General features: G+C 35.9%; 1 protein-coding gene and 1 pseudogene across 1 annotated transcript; both read right to left on the reverse strand.

Moving 5' to 3' along the window:
* Nucleotides 1-612: 612 nt before the first annotated feature.
* On the reverse strand, nt 613-2,428 carry LOC147274586 (cytochrome P450 736A117-like; annotated as a pseudogene).
* Nucleotides 2,429-7,642: 5,214 nt separating this feature from the next.
* LOC147274587 (cytochrome P450 736A117-like) lies at nt 7,643-9,563 on the reverse strand. The gene is made up of 2 exons (XM_086256269.1): nt 8,636-9,563; nt 7,643-8,568 (listed from the first exon to the last, which is right to left on the reverse strand). Exons 1-2 carry the CDS (start codon nt 9,557-9,559, stop codon nt 7,948-7,950), a joined length of 1,545 nt encoding a protein of 514 aa, XP_086112395.1. The 5' UTR covers nt 9,560-9,563; the 3' UTR covers nt 7,643-7,947.
* Nucleotides 9,564-12,320: the final 2,757 nt, after the last annotated feature.

Below are 12,320 nucleotides of genomic sequence, written 5' to 3' on the forward strand. Positions count from 1 at the left end.
AATCCATTTCATCATCCATAAAAAACCAAACTGTTTAGCCACCTTGTCTGATTTAGCTCTCTACAACCCAATTCTAATTTTATCTCTTCCCACTTGACTCATTTTTTTTTTGTCAGACACTTAACTCAAATCATAATGCAGGATCATTATAATGAATAATTAATTAATTAATTAATTTTGTATTACTAATTACAGTGCAGGCGGCGAGGCATTTGGGGGCTGCAGGGCTATATGCAGCCTCTTTTGGCAGGGTTCCCAAATTTAGTGACAAAGGAGATGTTGGTGAGAGACGGAGAACTCTCTCCATTGCTCGGCCCATGTTTCCACCTTGGGACGAGCAATGCATTTGTGTCCTATAATTTTAATAAAGATGTGGTACAGAAAATACGGTACATCTAGCATTACTTGTTAAATTAACCATTGTACTGTGAACTTGACAGGGTCACCGTGCCTATGTGGGACACAGAAAGTACATAAAGCCGAACAAGCGAGCAATGCTACCTGTATTCGAAGACACCTCCATCGGTGAAGCAGAGTTTGGAAGCATCACGAGGGAGTTGCATGTGTAAACACAGCACAGGCATTTTCTAGTGCCATTTGAGAAACAATGTATGGCAAGAATGGAATGCAATATAGTCTGATTCTTCTTATTCAACCTTGTTACTCCAGCACACACAGTAAAAGAGAAGAGTACAACAACCAAATCTAGTACAATACAATACAAGACAACAACAAAATTAAAGAAATACAGTCCAGGGTAGTAACTGGCATAACATACAATGGATAATTCAATTAATTAATTAGGCCATACTCATTACTCACGTTTTGTATGGAATTGAAATGGCAACCGCTTTAAGAGGATATTTTCTATGTGTGGTTATACCACTGGCTTCAGTCATGTCTAAATCCTCTGCTCTTGCTCCACCAGGCAATGCCCAGTTGAACTTGTGCACCGGATTTGCTAAAGCAATCTCATAAGCAGCCATGGAAAACTGGATTCTTGTGCACCATATAATCTACACCACTATTCATGAACCTCTCTGGCTCGAACTCCTCGGGTTTGTTGTATGACTTGGGATCTCTTCCAATTGCCCATGCATTCACTGTAACTTGTGTGTTGGTTTTGATGTCGTAACCATTTACTTTCACATCTTGGGTCGATTTGCGGGGTACTAGTGTAAACGGAGGATGTAAGCGAAAAGCCTCCTTGGTAACCGCCTTCAAGTAGTGCATTCCAACCAAATCATCCTCTGTTATTATTTCTGTTTTGTTTCCAACTATCCCTCTTACCTCATTTTGCTATTTGTTCATGACCCTTGGATGCCTTAAAAGCTCAGACATTGCCCACTCCAGGGCTGTATACGTTGTATCCGTGCCAGCAGCAAACATATCCTACAAGAATTAATATTGATTAAGCAAACACACACACACACACACACAAATACAAAGTTACTAATATATACTTACCAAGATGAGAGCCTTTATGGCAACTCTATCAATAGGGAGAGCCAAGCAAGTTTTGTTTCTGAATCCCAAGTAAAACGTCTACAAAATCCTTTTGATCATCCTCCTTTCTCAATATGAACATGGCCATCCATATGCTCTTGAACCACTCTCTCCCAAAAGTCATCCAACTGTTTAGCCACCTTGTCTAATCTAGCATTTAAGCCGTTGGCATGGCTCAACCAAGCAAGCCATGGGATATAGTCCCCAATAGCAGAAACTCCTGCTAACTCCATAAGCTCCCCCAAAAGCTCCAGAAACATTCTACCATCTTCCCCACCACTGTACTTCTTCCCAAGAGCCACTCTACAGATAACATTATTAGTAAGCGTCACAAACATTTCGCTTAGATTCACAACTGATGATGATGAGGAGGAGGACTGCTTTATCTTGGTGATCATGGATTTCGTTTCCCCTTCTCTCACAGCTCGAAAAGATCGAACCCTTTTGTTGCTTAAAAGATTTAACACATATACTTTTCAGCTGCCTCCAATACTCGCCATATGGCGCCGTTGCTACGTCTTTGCAATTGTAGGCAAGCTTCTTAAAGACGGTGGACTTGGGTCTGTCAGAGAATGTGAGGTCATGCGTTTTCATGATCTCGCGGGCAGCCTCAGTTGAGGAGGCAACAAGGACTGGCACGCTCCCGAAATGGAGGAGCATGAGATCAGGGCCATGGCCTTGAGCTAAGGCCTGAAGTGAGCAATGAGGGTTCAAGCCCAATTGGTGAAGGTTGCCAATGATAGGGAGCTTTGGTGGGGAAGGTGGTGGATTTAATGTTGGAGTAGTAGTGGAGGACCATTTGTATACAAGGATGAGGAAAATGGGCAGAAGAAGTAGTGTGAAGGATAAAGGTTGCACCAAAGAGAAGGATGCTTCAATATTCAGCTCTTGCAGCATTTTCAGCAGATTTAACATCTTCTTCTTCTTCTTCAATTGTCAATCCAATCAGGAGACAACCAGAGTTTAAAATAGTAATATTTCTTTTGGAAAGCGTGGTTAGTGAAGCCCAAAGTGTTATATAGTTGATTTATGCTGGTCCATTTATATATAAGATCTAGATCAGAGCAACTGGGCTTTGCCACTTGCTGATCAACATTATTGGGATCAGGGGCGGAACTAGCTTAATTAGAGCTAACATGGGCTGTAGCCCAGGTAGCTTTTTTAGAAAAAAGTATGTATTATTTATGTTTGTAGCCAAAGTATATGGGTGGGGCTATTTCAACCATCCTAAAATACTGAGTTGATCACCTTATGATTTTTTTCCAATTTTTTCTTATTTTACCCCTGCATTAAAAAAAAAAAACTCATATTTTTTTCTTCCTCCCTCCCTCACCGGACCACTATGGGTGGCCGGCGCGACCCCACCCCCACCCAACCCAGCCACGGGACCATTATGGGTATGCCTCCCTCCCCCTCTCTTCCCTCCATCTCTTTCTCTTCCTCCCTCTCTCACCGGACCACCATGTTTCCTTCTCTCTCTGCCTCCCACTCTCTTCCCTCCATCTCTTTCTCTTCCTCCTTCCCTGACCAGACCACCATGGGTAGCCGGCGCGACCCCATAGACCTCCAGTTCGGTGGGAAGAGAGAGAAACGAAGAGAGAGAGAACTCGGGGGGGCTGGGGTTTGGGGAGAGAGAAGCGTCGACCTTGCCGACGGCGGCTAGGGGTGGGGTCGGGGTTGTTGGGTATTCCAAAATTTGTTTATTATTTAATTTTTCATCTTCACAAGAGCAAAATAGGAATTATGGAAAAAAAATTGTGTTAAAGTGATCAACTCAGTAGAATAGAGTGGTCTATATAGCTCCACTCATAGTAAATATATAGCCCACCCAATTAAGAGTTAGTTAGCCCAACCTATTTATTCTTAACCAAATTTTATTAGTCCTTAACTTCTTAAAATTAATGTTTCACTTGAAAAAATGAGCTAAAACTTAATAAATTGAGCTAACTAACTCTTAGTTGGGTAGGCTATAAAATTATAAATATATATTTTTGGGCTGCAACATAAATAAAAATTAATCTTACAATTTGGGTGAGTTTTATTTTATTTTATGAGTTAGTAATTTAAAACAAGTTATTTGGTAATAAACTAGATATAAGTAATGTTAAATATGTATCATTGAATTAATCTAAAGGCTCTTATAAAACAGCATCTCATACTAGTCATTCTATTATATGATTTTACTTAAATCTTCATTGTTATAATAATTATAATATAATTGTACGTGGAGGCAAAAAACAATCATTAAGTTTTAAGAGCTAGGCCCTCTTCCCAAAATTTCTAGTTCTGCGCCCTTGTGTGGGTGATTGTAATTCTATCAGCAAATTATGCATCTTTCGTTATATTTTATTTAATGATTGGCATGCAGTCTATTTTTGTCGAAGAAAGATCCTAAATTTAAATATCATGTACGCCAATAGTGGATAATCATTTTCATATGTTAATTTTCTTTTGTATTACCTTTATAATCATACTCATATACTAATACTAATACATCTATCTTCATAAATGTCGTTTAGTGTCTCCCCACTCATAACATCATGCATCACGATGCTAGTTTTTATCTCTCTTCACTCATTATATCATGCATGAGTCATGACATTAGAATTATTCCTCTGAATCTTGATACAGTGTACTCATTACATACATTACGCAATAAACTTTTTTTATAATCACTTGCAAAATTTGAATAGAAACTTCCGACTACTAAGTACTAACTACTCTTAAAACTCATGCAAGAAATTAATGTCTGTAACAATGTTCGACAATGACTAAACTTAAAATTTTAATTAATTTGGCCCCCAACTTTCATTCACAACAATTGTGAAAAACAAGCATCGACCTACTTTTCCAAATTGTAGTGAGTCACCTAGAATAGTGAGTCACTACAATTTTTTGTTTTGCTACCAAACATCAAAACTGTTGTAAGTGATCTAGAATTGTCATCCACAACAATTTTTGAGTGTCCAATAACAATCTTAAACGGGCTCTAAACCTGTAAGTGGAGAAAGCATTTGACACGTGAGCTTTGAAAAAAGAAACTCACGTGTGAATTTTAATATTTTATATTCCAAATATGGTCTTTGGGTCACTATCTTTTTAGTTTTACAAAACAAAAAGATTGCCTACTAGAAATGTGTATGTGGTTGTGATTTCTACACGATCTCTATTATCTTATATAGCAGATACGCGAATTGTGATATTCCCATATTCTTTTCTTTTTTTTTTTTTTGAGAGAAAAAATTGCAATTTTATTAATGATGAAAGTCCTCATACGACTATGACTCAAGCAATGATAGCCCTTCCTCAGCAGCTAACCATATATTAAAACCAAGGGCAGAACTTGCTCAGGGCTACCAGCTTAGTCCGTTTGATACTGCTTTTAAAATTAACAAAAACGCTTTGAAATTAGTAAAAACGCTTTTAGTTGCGTGTGGCAAAAATAAATAAAAGTGCTTTTGGGTTATAAAAACGCTTTTAAATACTTTTTTGAGAAGCACTTGACAGGTGCTACCTCAAGAAGCACTTTCAAGTGCTTTTGCATGAAGCACTTGAAATTTTTATAAAAATTTGTATGTGCTTATGAGTAGAAGCGTTTTTATCAAAAGCGCTACTGATTATAAACGCTTCTAAGAAGTAGTGCCAAACAGACCCTATGTAGCTTTTTTAGAAAAAAGTATGTATTATTTATGTTTGTAGCCAGAAGTATATATATATAGCCCACCTAATTAAGAATTAGTTAGCCCAACCTACTTAGCCTTCTACAACCCAATTTTAATTCTATCTCTTCCCACTTAACTCCTTTTTTTGGTCAGACACTCAACTAAAATCATAATGCAGGATCATTATATTGGATAAATAAATGAATACATAAATTTTGTATTACTTAAAGTGCAGGGATATACAGTGCAGGAGGTGAGGCATTTGGGGGCTGTAGGGCTATATGCAGCCTCTTTAGGCACAAGTAGGAACAGAAATAATCCCCATCGGGTCAGGTTCCTAACAGGGACCCGACCCTATAGAGGATTTCGGGGACAAAATGGGGATCGGGGATTGGGGATTGGGGATCAGGTTTCAGAGATTTATTTATCGGTGACGGAGCGGGGATAGTAAAGCCATCCCCATCCCCATCCCCGACCCGATAAGCTTTATTTGTTTTTTTTTTAATAAATAAATATATATATAAACTCAATGTCAAATTTATAGCATTTTACTTTTTATTTCTAATGATTCTTTGTATTCTAGATTCTCTTAAAATTCCCACAAATATTAATTAATGTTCTTTGTATTATTTTTATGGAGTTATATGTAATGAGGATTATATTTTGCTGATTTGCTATGAAGCTTTGAACTTTATGAACTCTATTTTCTTGATCTATTGAAAAATATTTATATAATAGATGTTGTTTTAGTTGTAATATTTTAATGGGTGATTTCGATATTAGTCCATTAAATTACATTCTTTTAGAGTCTAACACCATTACTTTTTTTTTTAATAGTTATAGCTCATATTTGAAATCCTGATCCACGTAGAATAACAATATTCCATTAGATTTATACTATTTACAAATTATGCCATTATGTAATTAATATTTGTTTTCAAATTGTCACTCTTTAATTGCCATTAATTCTTCAATTTTCCTAGAAAATGAATCCCCTAAAATTCATTAAAACACTTAATTTAAGGTAGCGGCTGGGGGTGGGGTCGGGGTTGCTGGGTATTCCGAAATTTGTTTTTAGTATTTAATTTTTTATTTTCACAAGAGCAAAATAGGAATTATGAAAAAAAAATTGTGTTAAGGTGGTCAACTCAGTAGAATAGAGTGGCTTATATAGCTCCACTCAAAGTATATATATAGCCCACCCAATTAAGAGTTAGTTAGCCCAACCTATTTATTCTTAACCAAATTTTATTAGTCCTTAACTTCTTAAAATTAATGTTTCACTGGCAAAAAAATGAACTAAAACTCAATAGATTGAGCTAACTAACTCTTAGTTGGGTGGGCTATAAAATTATAAATATATATGTTTGGGCTGCAACATAAATAAAAAATAATCTTACAGTTTGGGTGAGTTTTTATTTTATTTTATGAGTTAGTAATTTAAAATAGGTTATTGGGTAATAAACTGGATATAAGTGATGTTAAATATGTGTCATTGGATTAATCTAAAAACTCTTACAAAATAGTCTCTCATACTAGATAGTGATGTTTTTTAGAATGTTTCGGCAAAATGAATAAGAAAGTCAAAAGCATAGTTGAAGGATTTCCATATCATAGTTCAACTGTGCAAACCATAGATAGTGTTTACTTGGTCTACTCAATTAAGGCACTCTGCTAGAATTAACACCTTCAAAAAACCAAAGATCATATCAGCAATTTAAAAGGCAAAAAGAAAAAGGAAAGGTAAAAAAAAAAAAACCAACCAACCAACACAACCTTAAAGTTCTTAGCATTAGAGAGAGAGAGAAGATTCATACATGTTTGACTAAATGATGAAGAGGGCGAGAGAAGTGGAGAGGAAGGCTGTGGAAGATGTGATAGAGAGCTCTCAGCCACAGAGAGAGAGAGAGGAAGGGAAGAAGAAGAAGAACCATCATTTGACGGTTTCCAAACTTATAATGTCCACTGCCATCATCAACGATTCAACTGCGGAAATAATTGGATCTACTAGATTAATACACGTACACCTGAAGGGGTCTCTATTTTCCATGTTGAATAATTAGTAACTACTCACTTTGAATCTCTCTTTCCATACTTTATTTGATTAACCAAAGTTGATTAAATTAATTGTTTGTATGTGCTGTGCAATGTCAGAGAGAGAGAGAGAGAGAGAGAGAGAGAGAGAGAGAGAGAGAGAATTAATTACTAAGATCACATCTTTTATATTAACTCTGTCAATAGAAAAACCAAGCAAGTTTTGTTTCTTTCTGAACCCCAAGCAAAACGTCCAAAAAATCCATTCATCATCCATGTGCTCTTCAACCACTCCATCTAAAAAGTCAAGACTCTTTAGCCACCTTGTCTTTTTTAGCCCTCTACAACCCAATTTTAATTCTATCTCTTCCCACTTAACTCTTTTTTTTTTCTCAGACACTCAACTAAAATCATAATGCAGGATCATTATAATGGATAAATAAATAAATACATAAATTTAGTGTTACTTAGAGTGCAGGGATATACAGTGCAGGAGGTGAGGCATTTGGGGGTTGCAGGGCTATATGCAGCCTCTTTAGGCAGAAGTCCTCAGAATATAAAATACATGTTTTATTCATAACCAAGCCTGCATAGCATATATAATACAATCTGATTCCTTTTCCTTCTTACTCCCACACACACACGAACCCATAATGCAGTACAGATATAATAAAAGACAACGAAGAATTAAAGCAATATTACAATCCCCATTACACATACATAGGATTAAGGCCATACTCATTACTCACGTTTTGTTTGGAATTGGAATAGCAACCGCTTTAAGAGGATATTTTCTATGTGTGGTTAAACCACTGGCTTCAGTCATGTCTAAATCCTCTGCTCTTGCTCCACCAGGCAATTCCCAGTTGAACTTGTGCACCACATTTGCTAAAACAATTTCATAAGCAGCCATGGCAAACTGAATTCCTGGGCAGACCCTTCTGCCACTCCCAAATGGAATCAATTCGAAGTCGTTCCCTCTATAATCTACACCACTATTCATGAACCTCTCTGGCTCGAACTCCTCGGGTTTGTTGTATGACTTGGGATCTCTTCCAATTGCCCATGCATTCACTATAACTTGTGTGTTGGCTTTGATGTCGTAACCATTTACTTTCACATCTTGGGTCGAGTTGTGGGGTAATAGTAATGTAAATGGAGGATGTAAGCGAAAAGCCTCCTTGATCACCGCCTTCAAGTAGTGCATTCCAACCAAATCATCCTCTGTTATGATTTCTGTTCTGTTTCCAACTATCCCTCTTACCTCCTTCTGCAATTTGTTCATGACCCTTGGATGCCTTAAAAGCTCAGACATTGCCCACTCCAGGGCTGTATACGTTGTATCCGTGCCAGCAGCAAACATATCCTACAAGAATTAATATTGATTAAGCAAACACACACACACAAATACAGAGTTACTAATATATACTTACCAAGATGAGAGCCTTTATGGTAACTCTATCAATAGGAAAGCCAAGCAAGTTTTGTTTCTGAATCCCAAGTAAAACGTCTACAAAATCCTTTTGATCATCCCCCTTCTCAATATGAATATGGCCATCTATATGCTCTTGAATCACTCTCTCCAAAAAGTGATCAAACTGTTTAGCCACCTTGTCTAATTTAGCATCTAAGCCATTGACATGGCTCAACCAAGCAAGCCATGGGATATAGTCCCCAATAAAACGAGCTCCTAATAACTCCATAAACTCCCCCACAAGCTTCAGAAAGATTCTACCATCTTCCCCACCACTGTATTTCTTCCCAAAAGCCACTCTACAGACAACATTATTAGTAAGCGTCACAAACATTTCGCTTAAATTCACAACTGATGATGAGGACTGCTTTATCTTGGTGATCATGGATTTCGTTTCCCCTTCTCTCACAGCTCGAAAAGACCGAACCCTTTTGTTGCTTAAAAGATTTAACACACATATACTTTTCAGCTGCCTCCAATACTCACCATATGGCGCCGTTGCTACGTCTTTGTGATTGTAGACAAGCTTCTCAAAGACAGTGGACTTGGGTCTGTCGGAGAATGTGAGGTCATGGGTTTTGAAGATCTCGCGGGCAGCCTCAGCTGAGGAGGCAACAAGGACTGGCACGCTCCCGAAATGGAGGAGCATGAGGTCAGGGCCATGGCCTTGAGCTAAGGCTTGGAGTGAGCGATGAGGGTTCAAGCCCAATTGGTGAAGGTTGCCAATGATAGGGAGCTTTGGTGGAGAAGGTGGTGGGTTTAATGTTGGAGTAGTAGTATTGGAGGACCATTTGTATACAAGGATGAGGAAAATGGGCAGAAGAAGTAGTGTGAAGGATAAAGGTTGCAACAAAGAGAAGAATGCTTCAATATTCACTAACATCTTCTTCTTCTTCTTCTTCTTCTACTTCTTCTTCTCTGTTGTCACTTCAGGTTGTGGTCTATTTATAAAATCACCAATCCAATCAGGCGACATCACCAATCCAATCAGGCGACATATCCTATCCCATATCTTTTCACAATTTTAGGAAATAATAATAATATTTCTTTTGGAAAGCGTGTGGTTAGGGAAGCCCAATTGGAAAACACACGTGAAATCGTGATACATCTGTTTACATCAATCAATAATTTGCACCGACACTGACTCTAGAGATACATCAATAATTTGCACCAACAGTATGCCTTTCTTTTAAGGGACAGCACAGGCATTATTTAGTGCCTTTCTTTTTTTTGGACTGATTTCTAGTGTCATTTGAGAAACAATGTAACCCAAGAATTACAAAATACCCCTCCTAGGTTTATTTTCATTTTCAATTCTTTCATAAAGTTTCAATTTTTTCAATGTAATACGTATAGTTTTCAATTTAAGTCAATGTAAAAACTAAAAAAAAATAAAAAAATATGAAAAAAAAATAAAAAATGACTCAATTACCCCACCCTCCCTAGCTGCATCCCCTCCCCACCAACAAAAAATATTAATTTCTTACAACACAAAATAGAGAAAGAAATAAAAAATTTTCATTAAAGCTTATATAAGAGCTTCTCCAAACAAATCTCAGCACATGTTTCAATAATAAAACAAATCTCTGCACCAAAACCTTTGAAAATGTTCTCAAAATAAGCCATTTTCATATCTTCTCTCATAATTCTCTGGTACTCATCTAACATTGGTTCTCCTACTTGACAATTTCTTACTTTCAAACTATGGTTTCAAATTCTCAATCTTCCTCACAATGTGTCGTCGGGGGAGTAAGAGAGAAAGAGATCGAGATGGGGCAAAAGTGAGAGAAGAGTCGCCGCCGGGGGAGGGGGGAGTCGTCGGCGGTGGTAGGGAGGGGGATGCGACGGGGCTTGGAAGGGTGGGAAGACGACGGGGGAGCCAAAGAGAGAGAAAAATAGATGGGGCTGAGAAAGATTGAGTCATTTTTTTTTTAGGTTTTTTTTTTTTTTTAGTTTACACATTGATTTAAATTGAAAACTATATGTACCATATTGAAAAAATTAAAACTTTACGGAGGAATTGAAAATGACACTAAACCAAGGAGGGGTATTTTGTAATTAGCCCTTTATTTTATTAAGGGAGACTTAGAGTTCAGTCCATTTTATGAGTCTTTCTTAGACTAAGATCGATAGTGATTTAGGGTTTTTAATCGCCCAAAATCTCGGAGTTAAAACCTAACATAAAGCCGTCAAATAAGAAAAATAAAAGGACTTAATTAAAAACTCACTATACAAATCCCACTATACACCCTAGGAAAGGGAAATACCCTTCAAATCAGGGAAGGACTTTACTATGAATTAAAATGATTTTGTTATAAATTAAAAAGACTTTATTATGAATTAAAAAGATTTTCTTATAAATTATTATGTTTTAAAAGGATTTTCTTATAAATTTTAAAAAGGTCCATTGATTTTAACTACTAAATTTCAATAATTTTTTATACCAAAATTAAATAACATTTTAGTTTAGGTACTAGTTGAAAAGTCAAAAAAAATAATAAAGTAAAAGGTATTAGAATTTGCAAATATTACATCACATACCACTACAATAAAAAAATAAAAATAATATTACATCACAAATATTACATTAATTTATACTATATTGTATTAAAAAAAAAATCAATCCAGTCACAACTTAATTGTGACTGTCTTGGTAAATTGAAAGAGACAACTCACACTACTATACTATGTATTATTTTGAGTAAAAGTATTATTTTTATCTCTATTTATACTATATTGTAGTATAATTTTTTTTAAAAAATTTCAATTAAGTCACAACTTAACTGTGACTGTCTCACAACTTAGATGTGACTGTCGTTCAGTCACAACTAAATTTGAAGTTGTGAGTGTCGTACAGTCACAACTAAATGTAAAGTTGAGACTACATTAGCAAATTTTCAAGATAATATAAAAGTCTCAAAGGCAATTTTGTTAAAACCTTATAAATTTTAACTAACATCCATCATAAGTGGGCCAAAGGACAAAAATGTCAAATGAAAAAGGTTCAAATCAAAGAGGCTAACATATTTGTGACATAATTTAAAAAACTACATTTAAATTTGGTAGTTCTTTTTTTTTTTTGCCAAAGAAATTTGGTAGTTCAATTGAAATATTATATAGTCTTCATGCTATACCAAAAAGTTATTGGGATTTGGTATTTAATTCTAATTTCCTAATTTTAAAACAGCTCTGGTTTCCATCTAAAAAATATTTTTCTAAAAAACTTAAGTCTAATTATCTCTTTTATTAATCTCATTATTTTGTGGGGGGACCCCTTTCCACATTTTTCATGGATGACTAATCAAACATTGTTATTCCAAATTTAAATCTTTGTGGCAATATTGTATTTAGATTCATTAACAAATAAAATACATATATGTTTGATGATACATTATTTGAAATTGAGATACAAATTTAAGATCATGGTATTATTCAAACCAAATTATTTTTCACTGTCCACTTTTTTTTTTGGTCAAACACAAGCTTCCAATCAAAACCAAAATTATCAAACGAGGACATTGGCACCACACAAAACAAATGCACTAATCCCCTTATCCATCAGATCAGATCTATCTCCATCGGAGAGAGGGAAAAAAAAAAAAAAACTCATCCCATACTAAAGTCACATAATAAGACATTAACAC

This window comes from Dryas octopetala, chromosome 9, assembly GCF_963921425.1.
Source record: "Dryas octopetala chromosome 9, drDryOcto1.1, whole genome shotgun sequence".
NCBI lineage: Eukaryota > Viridiplantae > Streptophyta > Magnoliopsida > Rosales > Rosaceae > Dryas > Dryas octopetala.

Coding starts and splice junctions, on each gene's coding strand:
- LOC147274587 (XM_086256269.1), bottom strand. CDS start 9,559: ATGTTAGTGAATATTGAAGCATTCTTCTCTTTGTTGCAACCTTTATCC. Junction 8,569..8,635: donor CCATAAAGGCTCTCATCTTG/GTAAGTATATAT, acceptor TAATTCTTGTAG/GATATGTTTGCTGCTGGCAC.